Raw genomic sequence first — 21,377 nt, 5'->3', positions numbered from 1 at the left:
GTTTACCCTAGGTACAGATCTATGATCAGTTTCCCCTCCCCCAATCATAACCTTAACCACTAGTGGGGAAATTAAAAACAGACCCAAGATCAGCGTCTAGAGCCAACTTCACCCTACACAAATTGTGTCCTTTTGTGGTGCAGGAGGCCCTTCGAGAGGAGCAGCTTGTGGAGCGTCTGACCCGTCAGTCCCAGCTGGAGAGACGCCTGGCCGTCCAGCTCATGCAGCTCCGCCAGCAGAAGGACGTTCTCCGACAGAACCGAGTGTTCCGCGAGAGACAGTACCAAGAGCAACGGCTGAGGGATTTCCAAGAGGCCTTGGAGAGGGAGGCGGTGAGATCCATGTAGTCCATCGCTCCATAGGATGGACCATAGATAGACTATAGACCAGCGTTTCCCAAACTCTGTCCTTGGGATCCCAAGGGGAGCAAGTTTTGTTTTTTGCCCTAACATTACACATGATTAGTTGGTTATTTGAAGTGCTTGGGCAAAAACTAAACCGTGCACCCCTTGGAGTCCAGACCATAGATAGACCATAGATGGACCATGGACGGACCGTAAACAGATCATAGATGGACCGTAAATAAACCATAGATAGACCATAGACCATAGATGGACCGTAAATAGACAATAGATGGACTGTAAATAGACCATAGATAGACCATAGATGGATCATAGACAATAGATGGCTCATAGACCATAGATGGACTCTAGACCATAGATGCACCATAGACAGACAAATAGATCATAGATGGACCATAGACAGACCATAAACGGACCATAGACCATAGACGGACCATAGACCATTGATGGACCATAGACAGACAAATAGATCATAGATGGACCATAGACGGACCATAGACCATAGATAGACCATAGATGGATCATAGACCATGGATGGATCATAGACCATAGATGGACCATAGACCATAGATGGACCATAGACCAATGTGTGACCGTAAATAGACCATAGATGGACCGTAAATAGACCATAGATGGAAAATAGGCCATAGACAGACAAATAGATCATAGGTGGACCATAGACCATAGATTGACCATAGACCATAGACAGACAAATAGATTATAGATGGACCATAGACAGACAAATAGATAATAGATGGACCATAGACAGACACATAGATCATAGATGGACCATAGACCATAGATGGACCATAGACAGACAAATAGATCATAGGTGGAACATAGACCACAGACAGACAAATAGATCATAGATGGACCATAGACAGACACATAGATCATAGATGGACCATAGACAGACAAATAGATCATAGATGGACCATAGACGGACCATAGACAGACAAATAGATCATAGATGAACAATAGACCATAGATGGTCTGCTTGAGCAATGCCCTCCTTTAGTCAATCATCAGCAACTAACATGTCAGATGAAGTAGTGTGCAGGATTTCCCCTTCAGTGAGACCCTGACCTCGGCAAGTAGAGGATGTATTACACCTGCACATTGTACATATATACCTAGAATCAGCATATCATCATGCATGGAAAGTAAAGCCTCATCTAGTTAAGCTACTTAGTTGTTAAAAATTGTAATGATATTATTATTAACAAACAAAAGGTTTGCATTTGTTTCATGTATAGCCATGCTTCAAAAGAAACACAGTGTAAAGCCAAGAATAGGTTTGGGTGTTTTCAGGAGAATATTACTTGATTTTCGATTACTTAGTGTTACTAACAATATGTTTTTGGAGTGGCTGGATTCTGGTCACGAGGGGCGATTTAACTAAGGTCCTTACTATCCGATAAAGGTAGGGGTTAAGGTTAGGGTTTAGGTTAGGACGTCCCAAGGATCCCGGATAGCACTAACTATTAAACTAGACGCTGATGTGAGGTTTGACCTTTGACCTGCCAATGGTGTAACAGGCTCTAGCACGCCAGGCCAGTTTGGATCACGCCGAGGAAACTCGGAAGGAGATTGAGGTACATGACAGGATAGCGACGGAGCGCGCCCAGGCTCGCTACAGGAAGCACTCTGACAGCTGCCGAGAAATACTGGAGCAGATAGTGGACCTGGCCACGAAAGCTGGAGAGTACCGCCTCCTCACTGGAAAGTACGTGCCACCCTTCGAGAGTGTTATTAATTTCTACAAATTCAAAGTTTATTTGTGGTTTTTATGTCATTGACATTTGGAGCTATTGAAATGTTTGAATATTGTCCCATGTACATTATGTAATTTACTGATGTCCCAAACTAGCCCCATACGGATAACCAAAGTCAACCCAAATTGACCATGGTCAGTGTGATGGGTGTTACAATCTGGTCACGTGCAACTGTGCTCCGAATTGATTATGGCTCGAGTGCTGCCAGCTGTGGGCATGTGGGCAGGGTTGAAATGAACCCAATCCAAGGAAAACTGTTACGTACCCTTCATTATGTGACATACCCCTTTGTCCTCGTAATCTCTCAGATCTCTGTTCTGGAAGAGACTGACTGAATGACCAAAATTATCCAATTTACACTTTGTAGTCAATTTTGACTGTAGAATAAATGTTTCTGACTCCCATCGATGCCACATAGGCTGTTTTCAACCAGATACATTTTTATTTTATTCAGTCGCTCTTTAAGTAGAGTTTCATGACGTTCTGTACAAATGTTTGATAGAATCTGAAAGAGAAGGGTGTTTGTAATTTGTTGAATTATAAAATAATGAAAGTGAAAAGGCTCCTATATCCATTTAATATACTAAAAGCACTCACAATATCACAAGCCAGCTATAGATTTTGAGGAGCTAAGACAATCTAAGAGTGTTAACCCCCCGTAGAAATGAACAATGTGTCAGAATGTGAGTATTTCACCACCCAGTGGGCACACACTGGTTGAATCAACGTTGTTTCCGCGTCATTTCAATGAAATTACGTTGAACCAACGTGGAATAGACGTTGAATTGACGTCTGTGCCCAGTGGGAAGTTGTGTTTACTCATGCTCATACCGTTACAGCTTTGCTTGTGCAAAATCGTTAGGTTAGCTCAAGGCACGACGTGACAGAATCATGTATTTTTTTTGCTTGTCAAATGACTTGACCAACAAAATCAAATAAAGAAAACAACCTAAAATTCTGTCTCATTCTTCTCGTGAAAGTTTTAGTGTAACTTGTTCACTTTGTACTGGTTCGAACAACAACAATTAGAATGTACTTGGAGGGAAGAGAATTAGAAATGATATGTAAAGGCAAAGCAGAAGACAAGTAGACAAGGGTGGGAGAGCAACCTTTCCTTTTTGGGATGTTTTTTAAAATTTAATCTTCAAGACCTTAATCGTTAATTCAGTAGAGTGATACTCCAGCAGGACCAGCACAGTATTCTGACGGCATCATTTTAGATGCAACACAGCTCTGAGTGTACTTTGCTACTCTGTCCTGCAGTCTTATCCCTGGGAAGTTGATGCGGGAATGGAAGGAGCTCATGTTTTGCGGGAAGCCCCTGTATGACAGTGGCAGTCTGGAGGAGCTACCTGCCGACCCCACCCCAGAGCAGTTCATTGAGGTTGAGAAACAGGAGATCCTTAACAACCAGGACTATGATGAGTATATGGTGAGTTCATTAGTGTGAGGTCATGCCCTAGAAATTCTGTTCAGTGTGTAAATGGAATTCAGTGGTTCTCAAATTGTCTTGAAATGGTGTCGCAAGTCAAGAATATGACTTCACTGATATGTTGAATTTCACAATGGTGCAGGATTATAGCCTGGTACCAGATCTGTTTGTGCTATCATGATAATTCCTTGTATGCCTGGGGCCCAGGCTAGCAGGTTCAGTGTTATTGTTGGCAGTAATCCCAGTGTCTTTAGGTGTGTTCTGTGTGTTGATTCTGTGTGTTAGAGTATGACTGGTGAGTGGACCTGGCCAGAGGATGGGGAGACAAAGCCCCCCCCATCCAACAACAATATCCTGGGACATGTGGTGCTCCGCCTGCAGACTATTGTGAACCCCCCCAAACCAGACACCCTTCCTCCCTTCTTTCCTCGGTTCACACTGAAAGCCTGTGTGCTGGGGAAGCTTTTCTCCGGGAAGACCACATGTTTAACCAGGATTGCCAAAGGTATCCCTCCAACCATATGATGCAGTATCACACAGTATCGTGCAGTATTGTGCATTACCTACTGCTACTTCATTGCTACTTCATTTCTGGCAAAAGATTAGGTAACAGATTAGGTGTTGTCGTGTGTCTTGCCTCGTGAGAGTCGTCTATATTCTTTGGCTAAAACAACCATAGAATAACACACAGGTAACTGCGAAAATAAAGGAAACACTAAATGAGGGATACAAACTATATTGAAAGCAGGTACTTCCACACAGGTATGGTTTCTGAGTTAATTAAGCAGTTAGCTTCCCATCATGCTAAAATGCTGACCAGGTGAATCCAGGTGAAAGCTATGATAACTTATTGATGTCCCGTAGCTAAATCCACTTCAATCAGTGGAGATGAAGGGGAGAAGACAGGTTCAAGAATGATTTTTAAGCCTTGAGACAATTGAGACATGGATTGTGTATGTGTGCCATTCAGAGGGTGAATGGGCAATACAAAATATTTAAGTGCCTTTGAACAGGGTATGGTTGTAGGTGGCAGGAGCACCGGTTTGTGTGAGGAACTGCAACGCTGCTGGGTTTTTCCACACTCAACAGTTTCACGCTTTCGACACCTTGCAGAGTCCATGCCCCGACAGACTGAGGCTGTTCTGAGAGCAAAAGGGGGGCGGTGCTATATTAGGAATTTGTTCTTAATGTTTTGTACAGTCAGTGTAGGTATACAGTATATATGAATAATATATATATATATATATATATATATGAAAATAGGATCTCTCTGCAAACCACCATCTATTCTCTCATCTTCTAACCCAGTCCATCACATCCACATCCTGTCAGCTAATGTTCTGATCCAGGAGGCCCTGGATGCACATCAGCTTGGAAAGCTTGGACGTGAGGTCAGAAAACCGTTAAAAACTAAAAAAATCTAAAACATGTCTGAAAGGTTTTGAAGTGAATTGGAATAACACATAGATAAACTGTCATAATAATGGATGAATGACAGCTGTATGCAGTTGTATATTCCCTTTTTTTATCTGTATCTAAATAAAAACATGAACCTTTTTATACTGTATAAGAGCACAGAGAGCTGTGAAACATTGCCCACTAAAGACATCGACCAGGTGGAGACGGATACTGAGATGGAGGAGGAGTCGTCACAGGATTCAGGTGAAGTTGCCCCTAGACGCTGATCTTGGGTCAGTTTTTCATTTTCCCCACTAATGGTTAAGGTGACGATTGGGGGAGGGCAAGCTGATTCTAGATCTGTACCTAGGGGAAACATCACGCCAGAGCGCAATATTAGGAGAATCAGCAGCACATGTTTAAGCCAATGAGAAATGTAACTTGTGTTTTTTTTACTTCATCCTGAATTGCCCGTCTGTAAACAAGCTTTTTGTTTGGTAGGCCCACTCGCTCAGGAGCCTCAGCAGCAAGGAGCCAAGAAAAAAACCAAGGCAAGTACAGTACAGAGGTATTTTAACATGACCATGTATCTCTTATACCTACACACTGACACAGAGAAACACATACAGTGTAATCTGAAAGTATTCAGACCCCTTGACTTTTTCCACATTTTGTTATGTTACAGCCTTATTCTAAAGTGGATAAACAAATAATCATCATCATCAAGCTACACGCAATAACCCATAATGACAAAGCAAAAACAGTTTTATTTGAAAATGTTTTAAATTAAAAACTGAAATATAACATTTACATAAGTATTCAGACCCTTTACTCAGTACTTTGTTTAAGCACCTTTGGCAGCGATTACTGCCTCAAGTTTTCTTGGGTATGATGCTACAAGCTTGGCACACCTGTATTTGGGGAGTTTTTCCCATTCTTCTCTGCAGATCCTCTCAAGTTCTGTTAGGTTGGATGGGGAGCGTCACTGCACAGCTATTTTCAGGTCTCTCCAGAGATGTTCGATCAGGTTCAAGTCCAGGCTCTGGCTGGGCCACTCAAGGACATTCAGAGACTTATCCCGAAGCCACTCCTGCGTTGTGTTGGCCTTGTGCTTAGGGTCGTTGTCCTGTTGGAAGGTGAACCTTCGCCCCAGTCTGAGGTCCTGAGCGCTCTGGAGCAGGTTTATCATCAAGGATCTGTCTGTACTTTGCTCCGTTCATCTTTCCCTCGATCCTGACTAGTCTCCCAGTCCCAGTCGCTGCAAAACATCCCCACAGCATGATGCTGCCACAAATGCTTCACCGTAGGGATGGTGCCAGGTTTCATCCAGACGTGACACTTGGCATTCAAGCCAAAGAGTTAAATTTTGGTTTCATCAGACCAGAGAATCTTGTTTCTCATGGTCAGAGTCCTTTAGGTGCCTCTTGGCAAATTCCAAGCGGGCTGTCATGTGCCTTTTACTGAGGAGTGTCTTCCGTCTTCCTTCTGGAAGGTTCTTCCATCTCCACAAAGGAACTCCAGAGCTCTGTCTGAGTGACGATCGGCTCCCTGACCAAGCCCCTCTTCCCCGATTGCTCAGTTTGGCCGGACAGCCAGCCCTAGGAAGGGTCTTGCTGGTTCCAAACTTCTTCCATTTAAGAATGATGGACGCCACTGTGTTCTTGGGGACCTTCAATGTTGCAGAAATGTTTCGGTACCCTTCCCCAGATCTGTGCCTCGACACAATCCTGTCTCTGAGCTCTACTTTCAATTCCTTCGACCTCATGGCTTGGTTTTTTTCTCTGACATGCACTGTCAACTGTGGGACCTTATATAGACGGGTGTGTGCCTTTCCAAATCATGTCCAATCAATTGAAATTATCAAAGGTGGACTGCAATGAAGTTGTAGAAACATCTCAAGGATCATCAATGGAAACAGGATGCAGCTGAGCTCAATTTCGTGTCCCATAATAAAGGGTCTGAATACTTATGTAAATAAGGTATTTCTGTTTTTATATGTAATAACTTTAGAAATGTTTGCAAAAACCTGTTTTGCTTTGTCATTATGGGTTATTGTGTGTAGATTGATAAAAAAAAACATATACATTGTAGAATACGGCTGTAACGTAACAAAATGTGAAAAAAGTCAAGGTGTCTGAATACTTTCCAAATGCACTGTAGGTGCATAGGTGTTCTATTTTAGCAGTATGGCCCGAGGAGGTTTGGTATATGGCCAATATACCACGGCTAAGGGCTGTTCTTCGGCACGATGCAACGTAATCAGAACAGTAAAAATAAATGTTTTGTCAACCAGTTTATATTTCTACTTTATATCTAATACTGTATATACGGTACCAGTCAAAAGTTTGGACTAACCTACTCATTCCAGGATTTTTTAAATATTTTTTACTATTTTCTACATAATAGAATAATAGTGAAGACATCAAACTCACAGTGCCATCCGTTTTGTCACCAAGCCCCATATACTACCCACCACTGCGACCTGTATGCTCTCGTTGGCTGGCCCTCGCTTCATATTCGTCGCCAAACCCACTGGCTCCAGGTCATCTATAAGTCTTTGCTAGGTAAAGCCCCGCCTTATCTCAGCTCATTGGTCACCATAACAACACCCACCCGTAGCACGCGCTCCAGCAGGTATATCTCACTGGTCACCCCCAAAGCCAATTCCTCCTTTGGCCGCCTTTCCTTACAGTTCTCAGCTTCCAATGACTAGAACGAACTACAAAAATCACTGAAGCTGGAGACTCATATCTCCCTCACTAGCTTTAAACACCAGCTGTCAGAGCAGCTCACAGATCACTGCACCTGTAAATAGCCCATCCAACTACCTCATCCCCCATACTGTTATTTATTTTATTTATTTTGCTCCTTTGCACCCCAGTATCTCTACCTGCATGCTCATCTTCTGCACATCTATCACTCCAGTGTTTAATTGCTATATTGTAATTATTTCACCACTATGGCCTATTTATTGCCTTACCTCCCTTATCCTACCTCATTTGCACACACTGTATATAGACTTTTTCTATTGTATTATTGACTGTATGTTTGTTTAATCCGTTGGTGTAACTCTGTGTTGTTGTTTGTGTCGCACTGCTTTGCTTTATCTTGGCCAGGTCGCAGTTGTAAGTGAGAACTTGTTCTCAACTAGCCTACCTTGTTAAATAAAGGTGAAATAAAAACAACTATTAAATAACACATATGGAATCATGTAGTAAAGTGTTAAACAAATCAAAATATATTTTATATTTCAGATTCTTCAAAGTAGCCACCCTTTGCCTTGATGAAAGCTTTGCACACTCTTAAATATATTTTGATTTGTTTAACATTTTTTGGGTTATTACATGATTCCATATGTGTTATTTAATTTTAATTATTCTACAATGTAGAAAATAGTAAAAATAAAGAAAAATCCTTGAATGAGTACGTGTGTCCAAACTTTTGACCGGTACTGTATAATATCACTTGAATACTTGTATTTGGAATAACAAAGAACATCCTTCCCAGCTCTCTGTGAGGGCCCAGCATGGAGCAGCAGTGGAAAAGTTTCTCAGAAAAGGGAGATCCGTCCCAGACGAGCTGCTTGTGGACATTGCAGTCGAAGCTATCAGGTTTAAACACAAACAAAATCCTATTGTGTTCTTTATAAGCAATATATCGAATCGAATGCTAAATTTAAAAAATAGCCCTTTCGTGTTGAACGTGTATTGACTGTAATCTCTTTACCCCAGGGCAATCCCAGCAGACTCAGGCTGGATTCTGGATGGCTTCCCGGTCGATTTGACCCAGGCCAAGCTTCTGGAGAAGGCCCTGGGAGGCTCGGACACCGGGAAGGAGAGGAAGAACAAGCGGTCCAACCTGTCTGTGGATAGCAACGCGCCTAAGGAGCCCCCTCCTCCCTCTCCTGTGCTGGACCTAGCTCTGCTGCTTGACGTGTCTGATGACCACGTTTTGGACAGGGCGGCCAAGCAGGCCTGTGAGTTTCATATCCCCGGTCCCAGATCTGTTTGTTGTCTTGCCAACTCCTATGGTCATTGTCACAGGTCCTATGGTCCTACGCAGCGTTACCTTGACCATAGGGGTCGGCATGACAACACAAACAGTAAGTATCCAGGCTGTATGTTTCAAGTTTTCACATTTATTCACCACAACAGTACAGGATACAACAGGTGTATAACAGTACAGGATATAACAGGTGTATAACAGTACAGGATATAACAGGTGTATAACAGTACAGGATACAACAGGTGTATAACAGTACAGGATACAACAGGTGTATAACAGTACAGGATACAACAGGTGTATAACAGTACAGGATACAACAGTACAGGATATAACAGGTGTATAACAGTACAGGATATAACAGGTGTATAACAGTACAGGATACAACAGGTGTATAACAGTACAGGATACAACAGTACAGGATATAACAGGTGTATAACAGTACAGGATATAACAGGTGTATAACAGTACAGGATATAACAGGTGTACAACAGTACAGGATATAACAGGTGTATAACAGTACAGGATACAACAGGTGTATAACAGTACAGGATATAACAGGTGTATAACAGTACAGGATACAACAGGTGTATAACAGTTTAGGTGTATAACAGTACAGGATATAACAGTACAGGATATAACAGGTGTATAACAGTACAGGATATAACAGGTGTATAACAGTACAGGATACAACAGGTGTATAACAGTACAGGATACAACAGGTGTATAACAGTACAGGATATAACAGGTGTATAACAGTACAGGATACAACAGGTGTATAACAGTACAGGATACAACAGGTGTATAACAGTACAGGATATAACAGGTGTATAACAGTACAGGATACAACAGGTGTATAACAGTACAGGATACAACAATACAGGATATAACAGTACAGGATATAACAATACAGGTGTGTAACAGTACAGGATACAACAGGTGTATAACAGTACAGGATATAACAGGTGTATAACAGTACAGAATACAACAGTACAGGATATAACAGTACAGGATATAACAGGTGTATAACAGTACAGGATATAACAGGTGTATAACAGTACAGGATATAACAGGTGTATAACAATACAGAATACAACAGGTGTATAACAGTACAGGATACAACAATACAGGATATAACAGTACAGGATATAACAATACAGGTGTATAACAGTACAGGATACAACAGGTGTATAACAGTACAGGATATAACAGGTGTATAACAGTACAGGATACAACAGGTGTATAACAGTACAGGGTACAACAGGTGTATAACAGTACAGGATACAACAGGTGTATAACAGTACAGGATATAACAGGTGTATAACAGTACAGGATATAACAGGTGTATAACAGTACAGGATATAACAGGTGTATAACAGTACAGGATATAACAGGTGTATAACAGTACAGGATATAACAGGTGTATAACAGTACAGGATACAACAGTACAGGAAACAACAGGTGTATAACAGTACAGGATACAACAGGTGTATAACAGTACAGGATATAACAGGTGTATAACAGTACAGGATACAACAGGTGTATAACAGTACAGGGTACAACAGGTGTATAACAGTACAGGATACAACAGGTGTATAACAGTACAGGATATAACAGGTGTATAACAGTACAGGATATAACAGGTGTATAACAGTACAGGATATAACAGGTGTATAACAGTACAGGATATAACAGGTGTATAACAGTACAGGATATAACAGGTGTATAACAGTACAGGATACAACAGTACAGGAAACAACAGGTGTATAACAGTACAGGATACAACAGGTGTATAACAGTACAGTGAAATGTTTACCTTGGGATCTCTTTCCCAACAATGCAGTGATAATAATAATATAGATAGTAATAATAAAGATTATAATAATATAGATAATAGTAATAATATAGATAATAGTAATAATATAGATACTACTATAGATAATAATATAGATAGTAATAATATAGATAATAGTAATAATATAGATAATACTATAGATAATAATAATATAGATAGTAATAATATAGATACTAGTAATAATATAGATAATAGTAATAATATAGATCGTAATAATATAGATAATAGTAATATAGATAATAATAATATAGATAGTAATAATATAGTTAATAGTAATAATATAGATAATAATAAAATAGATAGTAATAATATAGATAATAGTAATAATATAAATAATAGTAATAATATAGATAATACTATAGATAATAATACTATTGATAATAATAATAATGCAGATAATAGTAATAATATAGATCGTAATAATATAGATAATAGTAATATAGATAATAGTAATAATATAGATACTACTATAGATAATAATAATATAGATAATAATTTAATAATAATATAGATAATAGAATATTTTTTATAAAGTCAGAACACACTGAACAAAAATATAAACGCAACATGTAAAGGGTTTGTCCCATGTTTCATGAGCTGAAAAATAAATCACAGCCATTTTCCATATGCACAAAAAGCTTATTAAAATGTTCAGCCCAGGACCTCCACATATGGCTTCTTCATCTGCAGGATCGTCTGAGACCAGCCACCCGGACAGCTAATGAAACTGGGTTTGCACAACCGAAACATTTCTGCAATAACTGTCAGAAACCATCTCAGGGAATCTGCGTGCTCGTTGTCCTCACCAGGGTCTTGACCTGAATGCAGTTGGGTGTTGTAACTGACTTCAGCGAGCATATGCTCACCTTCGATGGCCACTGGCACACTGGAGAAGTGTGCTCTTCACGGATGAATCCCGGGTTTCAACTGTACCGGGCAGATGGCAGACAGCATGGCGTCTTGTGGGCGAGCGGTTTGCTGATGTCAACGTTGTGAACACAGTGCCCCATGGGGGCGGTGGGAATATGTTATGAGCTGGCTTAAGCTATGGATAACAAACACAATTGCATTTTATCGATGGAAATTTGAATGCACAGAGATACCGTGACGAGATCCTGAGGCCCCTTGTGGTGCCATTTATCCGCCGCCATCACCTCATGTTTCAACATGATAATCCGCAGATCTGTACACAATTCCTGGAAGCTGAAAATGGCCCAGTTCTTCCATGACCTGTATACTCACCAGATATGTCACCCATTGAGCATGTTTTGGATACTCTGTGATCGACCTGTATGACAGCGTGTTCCAGTTCCCGCCAATATCCAGCAACTTCGCACAGCCAAGAGAGGTTTGACAACATTCCACAGGCCACAATCAACAGCTTGATCAACTCTATGCGAAGAAAATGTGTCATACTGCATGAAGAAAATGGTGGTCACATCAGATACTGACTGGTTTTCTGATACACGCCCCTACCTTTTATTTAAGGTAGCTGTGACCAACAGATGCATATCTGTATTCCCAGTCATGTGAAACCCATAGATTAGGGCCTCATATATTTCAATTGACTGGTTTGCTTATATGAACTGTAACTCGGTAAAATATTTTAAATTGTTGCATGTTGAGTTTATATTTTTGTTCAGTGTCCATCTAAACAGGAGTAATCGTGACCAGTAGCAGGATAAATAGATACTAATGGTAATATATACATGTAAACAGGAGTAATAGTGACCAGTAGCAGGATAAATAGATACTAATGGTAATATATACATGTAAACATGAGTAATAGTGACCAATAGCAGGATAAATAGATACTAATGGTAATATATACACGTAAACAGGAGTAATAGTGACCAGTAACAGGATAAATTGATACTAATTGTAATATATACATGGAAACAGGAGTAATAGTGACCAGTAACAGGATAAATAGATACTAATGTTAATATATACATGTAAACAGGAGTAATAGTGACCAGTAACAGGATAAATAGATACTAATGTTAATATATACATGTAAACAGGAGTAATAGTGACCAGTAACAGGATAAATAGATACTAATGGTAATATATACATGTAAACAGGAGTAATAGTGACCAATAGCAGGATAAATAGATAGATACTAATGGTAATATATACATGTAAACAGGAGTAATAGTGACAAGTAGCAGGATAAATAGATAGATACTAATGGTAATATATACATGTAAACAGGAGTAATAGTGACCAGTAACAGGATAAATAGATACTAATGGTAATATATACATGTAAACAGGAGTAATAGTGACCAGTAGCAGGATAAATAGATACTAATGGTAATATATACATGTAAACAGGAGTAATAGTGACCAGTAACAGGATAAATAGATACTAATGGTAATATATACATGTAAACAGGAGTAATAGTGACCAGTAGCAGGATAAATAGATACTAATGGTAATATATACATGTAAACAGCAGTAATAGTGACCAGTAACAGGATAAATAGATACTAATGGTAATATATACATGTAAACAGGAGTAATAGTGACCAGTAGCAGGATAAATAGATACTAATGGTAATATATACATGTAAACAGGAGTAATAGTGACCAGTAGCAGGATAAATAGATAGATACTAATGGTAATATATACATGTAAACAGGAGTAATCATGACCAGTAGCAGGATAAGTAGATAGATACTAATGGCAATCAATAATCAATGGACAGCAGTTTAAAGGAGTAACACATCGAATCAATATTCATTTTAGCAGCAGCGTAGGTTGTGTCTGAGTGGGTAGAGACCTGTGGATGGGCATAGAGGATAGTATGGGAGAGGGAGAGCACTAGTTGTTAGCCATTTAACAGTCTTATGTTCAGGGCATTGAAGCTGTTTAGGAGTCTATTTTGCTGTTTAGGAGTCTGTTGGTCTGAGCCTTGATGCACCGGTACTGCCTGCTGGACATGAGCATGGAGAACAGTCCATGTCTTGGATCGCTGGAGTCCTTGGCATTTTTTCAGTCCTTTCTCAGACACCGCCTGGCATGTACAGTGCATTCGGAAAGTATTCAGATCATTTTGACTTTTTACACATTTTGTTGCTTTACAGCTTTATTCTAAAATTGATTAAAAAGAATCCCTTATAAATCTACACACAATACCCCATAATGACATCACAATACCCCATAATGACATCACAATACCCCATAATGACAAAGCGAACAAACAGGTTATTCGGAAAAAAATAGCACATTAATGAAAAATAAAAAACAGAAATACCGTTACACAAGTATTCAAACCCTTTGCTATGAGACTCGATATTGAACTCAGGTGAAACACGTTTCCATTGATCATCCTTGAGCTGTTTCTACAACTTGATTGGAGTCCAGCTGTGGTAAATTCAATTGATTGGACATGATTTGGAAAGGCACACACCTGTCTATTTAAGGTCCCACAGTTGACACTGCATGTCAGAGCAAAAACCAAGCCATGAGGTCAAAGGAATTGCCCGTAGAGCTCCGAGACAGGAGTGTGTCGAGGCACAGATCTGGGGAAGGGTACCAAAGATGTTCTGCAGCATTGAAGGTCCCCAAGAACACAGCGGGATTCATCATTCTTAAATGGAAGAAGTTTGTAACCACCAAGACTTCCTAGAGCTGGGCGCCCAGCCAAACTGAGCAATCAGGGGAGAAAGCCCTTGGTCAGGGAGGTGACCAAGAACCCAATGGTCACTCTGACAGAGCTCTAGAGTTCCTCTGTGGAGATAGGAGAACCTTAGAAGGACAACCATCTCTGCAGCACTTAGGCCTTTATAGTAGAGTGGCCAAACGGAAGCCACTCCTCAGTAAAAGGCACATGACAGCCCGCTTGGAGTTTTCCAAAAGGCACCTGAAGGACTCTCAGACCATGAGAAACAAGATTCTCTAGTCTGATGAAACCAAGATTGAACTCTTTGGCCTGAATGCCAAGCGGTATGTCTGGAGGAAACCTGGCACCATCCCTACGGTGAAACATGGTGGTGGCAGCATCATGCTGTGGGGATGTTTCTCAGAGGCAGGGACTGGGATGCTAGTTAGGATCGAGGGAAAGATGAACGGAGCAAAGTACAGAGAGATCCTTGATGAACACCTGCTCCAGAGCGCTCAGGACATCAGACTGGGGCGAAGGTTCACTTTCCAACAGGACAACGACCCTAAGCAGAATGAGAAACTCCCCAAATATAGGTGTGCCAAGCTTGTAGCGTCACAGCCGAGAAGACTCAAGGCTATAATCGCTGCTAAAGGTGCTTCAACAAAATACTGAGTAAAGGGTCTGAAAACGTATGTAAATGTCATATTTCAGGTTTTTATTTTGAATACATTTGTACAAATGTCTAAAAATCTGTTTTTGCTTCGTCATTCTGGGGTATTGTGTGTAGATTGATGAGGGGAATAAACTATTTAATCAATTTTAGAACAATGCTGTAACGTAACAAAATGTAGAAAGAGTCAAGGGGTCTGAATACTTTCCGAATGCACTGTATGTCCTGGATGGCAGGGAGCTCGCCCCGAGTGATGCGCTGGGCCATCTACACCCCACTCTGTAGGGCCTTCTGGTCATGGGCATTGCAGTTACCATACCAGACGCCGATTCCACCAGTCAGGATGCTCTCGATAGTGCAACTGTAAAAGTTCCTGAGCATACCAAATCGTTTCAGCCTCCTGAGGGAGAAGAGGCGTTGCCGTGCCTTCACGACTGTTCTGGTGTGAGAGGACCATGTTAAGTCCTCAGTGATGTGGACACCGAGGAACTTGAAGCCCTTGACCAGGGATGGGCAATTCCAGTCCTCGAGCGCTTGATTGGTGTCACAGTTTTGCCCCAGCTAACACACCTGATTCCAATAATCACCTAATCATGATCTTCAGTTTAGAATGTCATTTGATTAATCAGCTGTGTTTGCTAGGGATGGAGAAAAAGTGTGACACCAATCAGGCCCCCGAGGACTGGAGTTGCCCACCCCTGCTCTTGATCCTCTCCACATGTCGTATGAGTTGCATGTGTGTAATGAATGACACAGACGTACTGTGTTTGTAGATGAGGAGGAGAGGTCTGGCCCGGCCGGGTCTGGTGAGGAGAGCTGTGCCCCTGCTAGAGAGCACAATGTTGTCATCGCCAGGGACAAGAGCCTGGGGAAGAGACAGATCCAGCACAGGTACAGTTAGTACGATGACCACAAGACGCAGATCTGGGTTCAAATAGTATTTTTTTCCCTTCAAATAATTTGAGCCTTTCGATCGAGACTGCCTTAGGTGACAAAGTGGGTGGGCATTGCAGTTTTGGGACTACTCCATTGGTGCCATTGTGCCAGTCAAGATCAATCGAGTAGAGCTAAAGGGTTTGAAAGAAAAATAAATACTATTTGAACCCAGGTCTGATTATTGAGTACATCATCTCATCTAACATTGTTGTAAGTGATTTTCAGGGCTCTGAGTGTGTCTTTGAACTTTTAAACTAGCCCACTGACACACCATTGTTCTCTTCACACATTGAGTGTATTCACTAGGAACCAAACAGAAGCAAAACAGGCCAAAACGGGGAGGGACCCACCTTAATTTGTCCAATAACAAACACCATTTTTTTCCATTGCAAAACATTTAGCTATGGTGTGCGCTAATGAATACAGCCTTTGTTATTATCACTGCAGGATCACAGCCTTCCAGGATACCTGGCCCAAGCTGGAGAAGTGGTTCTCTGGTAAACAGAGCATTCTGATGAGACTGAATGCTGAGATGTCGGAGGACATGCTCTTTAGAAAAGTGGAATCCATCCTGTACCAGGTCATGATGCAGTCGGAAAAAGGTACAGGGCACTAAGGGAATGGTTGGTTTTAAGATAATATATTAATTCCCCAAAATGGGAGATTTGACTTAATGCTACTTTGACTCTAAAATTGTCCAGTGAGATGCCTACTGTACCTAAAGTTGTTGTATGTGTAATTATTTTGACCCACCAGGTGAGGTCGTTGTTTTGGACAGTGGAAAGGCACCAGCGGTCTCAACTGCTCTCGTCCAGGTAACTCCGGTTGCGGTCCCAGCTCCCACTGAGTCCACCCTCACCCAGGAGGGCCTGACTCCAGCTGTGAAATGCTCCAGCTCCAAGTCCAACTCTCGCTCCCCCAAAGGTCGGCTAACAACCACGTAGTGTATCAAATGGCACCCTATTCCCTACATAGTGCACTACTTTTACCCAGCTGTAGCACGCGCTCCAGCAGGTATATCTCTCTGGTCACCCCCAAAGCCAATTCCTCCTTTGGCCGCCTCTCCTTCCAGTTCTCTGCTGCCAATGACTGGAACGAACTACAAAAATCTCTGAAACTGGAAACACATCTCCCTCACTAGCTTTAAGCACCAGCTGTCAGAGCAGCTCACAGATTACTGCACCTGTACATAGCCCATCTATAATTTAGCCCACACAACTACCTCTTCCCCTACTGTATTTATTTATTTTGCTCCTTTGCACCCCATTATTTTTATTTCTACTTTGCACATTTGTCTACTGCAAATCTACCATTCCAGTGTTTTACTTGCTATATTGTATTTACCTCGCCACCATGGCCTTTTTTTGCCTTTACCTCCATTTTCTCACCTCATTTGCTCACATTGTATATAGACTTATTTTTCTACTGTATTATTGACTGTATTTTTTTTTTTACTTCATGTGTAACTCTGTGTTGTTGTATGTGTCTAACTGCTTTGCTTTGTCTTGGCCAGTTCGCAATTGTGAATGAGAACTTGTTCTCAACTTGCCTACCTGGTTAAATAAAGGTGAAATAAATAAATACATAACTTTTGACCAGAGTCCTATGGGCCCTGGTAAAAAAAAAAAAAGTTATTCACTATATAAGGCATAGGGTACCATTTGGGACAGATAGTTTGTTTCAAAGACAAGAGAACCATGTGGTCAAACAGTTCTGTTCCATTCTGTAGGTTCACAGAGCAACATCGAGAAGAGCACATCCGAAGGGAAAGATGTTCATCGTAAGCTGTCCAAGTCTGGATCAGGTCCATTACTCATATCAGCCTAGCTATCACTAACATTCTACAACAAACAACAGTTGCTCTCACACTGTTTTTAAACCACAATTTTAAAAAATATGTATGGTGGCCTAGGGTCTTTGGAAGACACTCAATTTCCCTTCTCTATCCGATCCAATAAACAATTAATATGAGAGGAGTGGGACTGCCCCGCTCCTTTAAAAAATAAAATATCCCTTTTTCCCATTGCTTCCAGGAGGAGCCGTGGGGCGTTCTAGGACGTTGTCCATAGCCTCCTCCTATGAGAATTCCCATGGTGGGAACACCAGCCCTACAGAGCCCCTTGCTCCCACCCCTGGAACTGCACACTGGGTGTACGTGGACGAGCCCCTTCCCAAGGTACAGTAGGAGTAGGGTGTTGTTTCCCGTAGATGCTAATCTTGGATCAGTTTTGCATTTTCCCCACTAGTGGTTAAGGTTAGGATTGGGAAAAACAGAAGCTGATCCAACATCTGTACCTAGGGGGAACTTTACCCTGTACTGGTGCAAGACAAGAGAACCATTATAGGTTTGCATGGGCTTTTTCTCTTCCCATTAGCTCTCAGTCACAATGCATAGTCTCATTAGCTCTCAGTCAGAATGTATAGTCTCATTAGCTCCCAGTCAGAATGCATAGTCTCATTAGTTCTCAGTCACAATGCATAGTCTCATTAGCTGTCAGTCAGAATGTATAGTCTCATTAGCTCTCAGTCAGAATGTATAGTCTCATTAGCTCCCAGTCAGAATGCATAGTCTCATTAGCTCCCAGTCAGAATGTATAGTCTCATTAGCTCCCAGTCAGAATGTATAGTCTCATTAGCTCTCAGTCAGAATGTATAATCTCATTAGCTCTCAGTCAGAATGTATAATCTCATTAGCTCCCAGTCAGAATGTATAGTCTCATTAGCTCTTAGTCAGAATGCATGGATGTGTTCAGCATAAAGGTTCAGGCCAATTACGAATCAATTAACAAAGAGAACCAGGCACTGGTCCTTCTGCTCTCATTCTTGAAATCAATGAGGTCTAGAACTACAAGGTTGAGTTGAGTCATTTGCAATAGCCATGGATGGCCACAAGAGGGACCTCCCAAACTTCTATTTACACTCATTGGCCTGGTCTCTGTCTATGTTTGAGCCTGCATTTCCCCATTCGACTTTCTTTTGTGGAGTAGGGTGAAGTTGCCCCTAGACGCTGATCTTGAGTCAGTTTTGCATTTCTCCCACTAATGGTTAAGGTTAGGATTGGGGAAGAGAAAGCTGATCCTAGATCTGTAACTAAGGGAAACTTCACCCCAGAGCATCTTTTGTCTCTTCCCCAGGAGATACCAGAGTACCTGGTTCCATACTGGGAGAATGTGTGTAACTCCTATGTGACTAACGTCAAGGCCGTGATGCAGAACCTCCGCACAGAACGCATCTTGATCATTCACCATCTGTTTAACATCAGGTGAGGAGAAAGGATCGGTGTCCCGCTAGCGGGACAACTTCCGGTGAAACTGAAGGGTGCGCAATTCAAATAAATAATCATAAATATTATGGATTTTAAACATTTAAGTACATAAGTGTCTTATATCGGCTGAAAGCTTAAATTCTTGTTAATCTAATTGCACTGTCCGATTTACAGTAGCTATTACAGTGAAAACACGCCATGCAATTGTTTGAGGACGGCGCCCCACATCAACATTTTTCCACCGGCACAGGTTTCATACATTCACATATAACGATTTAATATTCACTTTTTGAAAATCTTCCTCTGATTTGTCATCCAAATGGTCCCAGCTATAACATGTAGTGTCGTTTTGTTAGATAAAATCCTTCTTTATATCCCAAAAAGTCAGTTTAGTTTGGGCCATCGAGGAAGGAGGAATCAGAAAATCTACCCCTAAACTTTGTTTCAACAAGTCAAAAAAAAAATATTTACTCACCCTAAAATGTAATCAAACTATAATATTTCTTTCGGAAAGAAGTATGTTCAATAGGAAACCGATTTTATCAGGTGCATAATGTCTTCATGGCGCGCGCAAACCCGAATTTCCAAGACTGTGTCCTACTAAAACTGTTATTTCTTATTCGTTTTTGAAGTTACAAGCCTGAAACCTTGAACATAGACTGCTGACACCCTGTGGAAGCCATAGGAATTGCATCCAGGGAGCTAATTTTCAATATCTCTTGCATTTCTAAGAGGATGGTTTCTCTCAACAACAAAGAAATACGGTTGTTTTTTCTCCTACCATATCTATTGTGTTATATTCTCCTACATTATTTTAACATTTCTACAAACTTCAAAGTGTTTTATTTTCAATGGTACCAATTATATGCATATCCTGGCTTCAGGGCCTGAGCTACAGGCAGTTTACTTTGGGCACGTCATTCAGGCAGGAAGTGGAAAAAAAAGGGGCCTAGCCCTAAGAAGTTTTAACAATGGCGCCAGAGAAGAAGGCTGACGTTTTACGTTTTCCCAACCGATTGTGTTTTTTGTTTGTTTATTTGCGTTGTTTGTAACTTATTTTTAAATTGATTTTATAATTTATTCTTATGCGTATTTGTTTAAACTGCATTGTTGGTTTGGGGCTCTGGTCTGTTGTACAAGGTCTGTTGTATTCGGTGCAGGTTACTAATAAAATAAAATTTGACATTGTTTAGTGCACAATGGACATAAGAAAAAAGGGAATACCTTGTCAGTTGTATAACTGAATTGTATCTTCCGCATTTAACCCAACTCTGACAAACCCATATTATTCGCCTGGTCCCAGATCTGTAAACTCCTATATCACAAACAGATCTGGGATCAGGCTACGGTATTATTACCTCCTTTCTTGGAACTGTGACGTCTGTTAAATGCACTTAAAATATATTTGACTTGACATACCATCTCACAACATTTCATCTGTGCTGATCTCTAACCAAATTGTATTGGTCACATACACGTGTTTAGCAGATGTTATTGGTCACATACAAGTGTTTATCAGATGTTATTGGTCACATACACGTGTTTAACAGATGTTATTGGTCACATACACATGGTTAGCAGATGTTATTGGTCACATACACATGGTTAGCAGATGTTATTGGTCACATACACGTGGTTAGCAGATGTTATTGGTCACATACGTGTTTAGCAGATGTTATTGCGGGTGTAGCAAAATGCTTATTTTTCTAACTCCAACAGTGCAGTAACATCTAACAATTACACAACAATACACACAAATCTAAAGCAAAGGAATGGAATTAAGAATATAGAAATATTTGGGCGAGCAATGTCAGAGCGGCATAGACTAAGATACAGTATATACATATGAGATGAGTAATGCAAAAATATGTAAACATTATTAAAGTGGCCAGTGATTTCAAGTCATGTCTGTTTTTTGATCTGATCTCTCATCAGTGAGGATGCCTTGATGACTTGGATCTATACTACTGCTGTAAAAAGATCAAGGGTGTGGGGTTTCCACATCACCATGTTCAATAACAAAACAGGCACCAGTGGCACAAATAGAATGCAAAGGGGAAGTTTATTGGG

At 40.8% G+C, this 21,377-nt stretch overlaps 1 protein-coding gene across 3 annotated transcripts in view; it reads left to right on the top strand.

Annotated features, from left to right (window-relative positions):
- The window catches only part of spef2 (sperm flagellar 2), a 46,207-nt gene that overhangs the window by 9,584 nt on the left and 15,246 nt on the right, over nt 1–21,377 (top strand). For 2 of the 3 annotated variants that reach the window (XM_071404253.1, XM_071404256.1), the window contains 15 exons: nt 144–332; nt 1,901–2,088; nt 3,401–3,569; nt 3,855–4,074; nt 4,878–4,960; nt 5,141–5,231; nt 5,469–5,518; nt 8,475–8,578; nt 8,699–8,943; nt 15,880–15,997; nt 16,490–16,644; nt 16,799–16,966; nt 17,772–17,846; nt 18,076–18,218; nt 19,177–19,304. In XM_071404253.1, coding sequence (XP_071260354.1) covers nt 144–332; nt 1,901–2,088; nt 3,401–3,569; nt 3,855–4,074; nt 4,878–4,960; nt 5,141–5,231; nt 5,469–5,518; nt 8,475–8,578; nt 8,699–8,943; nt 15,880–15,997; nt 16,490–16,644; nt 16,799–16,966; nt 17,772–17,846; nt 18,076–18,218; nt 19,177–19,304 — 2,126 coding nt within the window. The remainder of the gene's footprint in view (nt 1–143; nt 333–1,900; nt 2,089–3,400; nt 3,570–3,854; nt 4,075–4,877; nt 4,961–5,140; nt 5,232–5,468; nt 5,519–8,474; nt 8,579–8,698; nt 8,944–15,879; nt 15,998–16,489; nt 16,645–16,798; nt 16,967–17,771; nt 17,847–18,075; nt 18,219–19,176; nt 19,305–21,377) is intronic. The other variant, XM_071404255.1, reaches the window with a different exon arrangement.

The sequence above is a fragment of the Salvelinus alpinus genome, chromosome 5 (assembly GCF_045679555.1).
Source record: "Salvelinus alpinus chromosome 5, SLU_Salpinus.1, whole genome shotgun sequence".
Taxonomy (NCBI): domain Eukaryota; kingdom Metazoa; phylum Chordata; class Actinopteri; order Salmoniformes; family Salmonidae; genus Salvelinus; species Salvelinus alpinus.
Note: the sequence above shows the minus strand (reverse complement) of the source record. Positions and strands in the feature narration are given on the sequence as shown.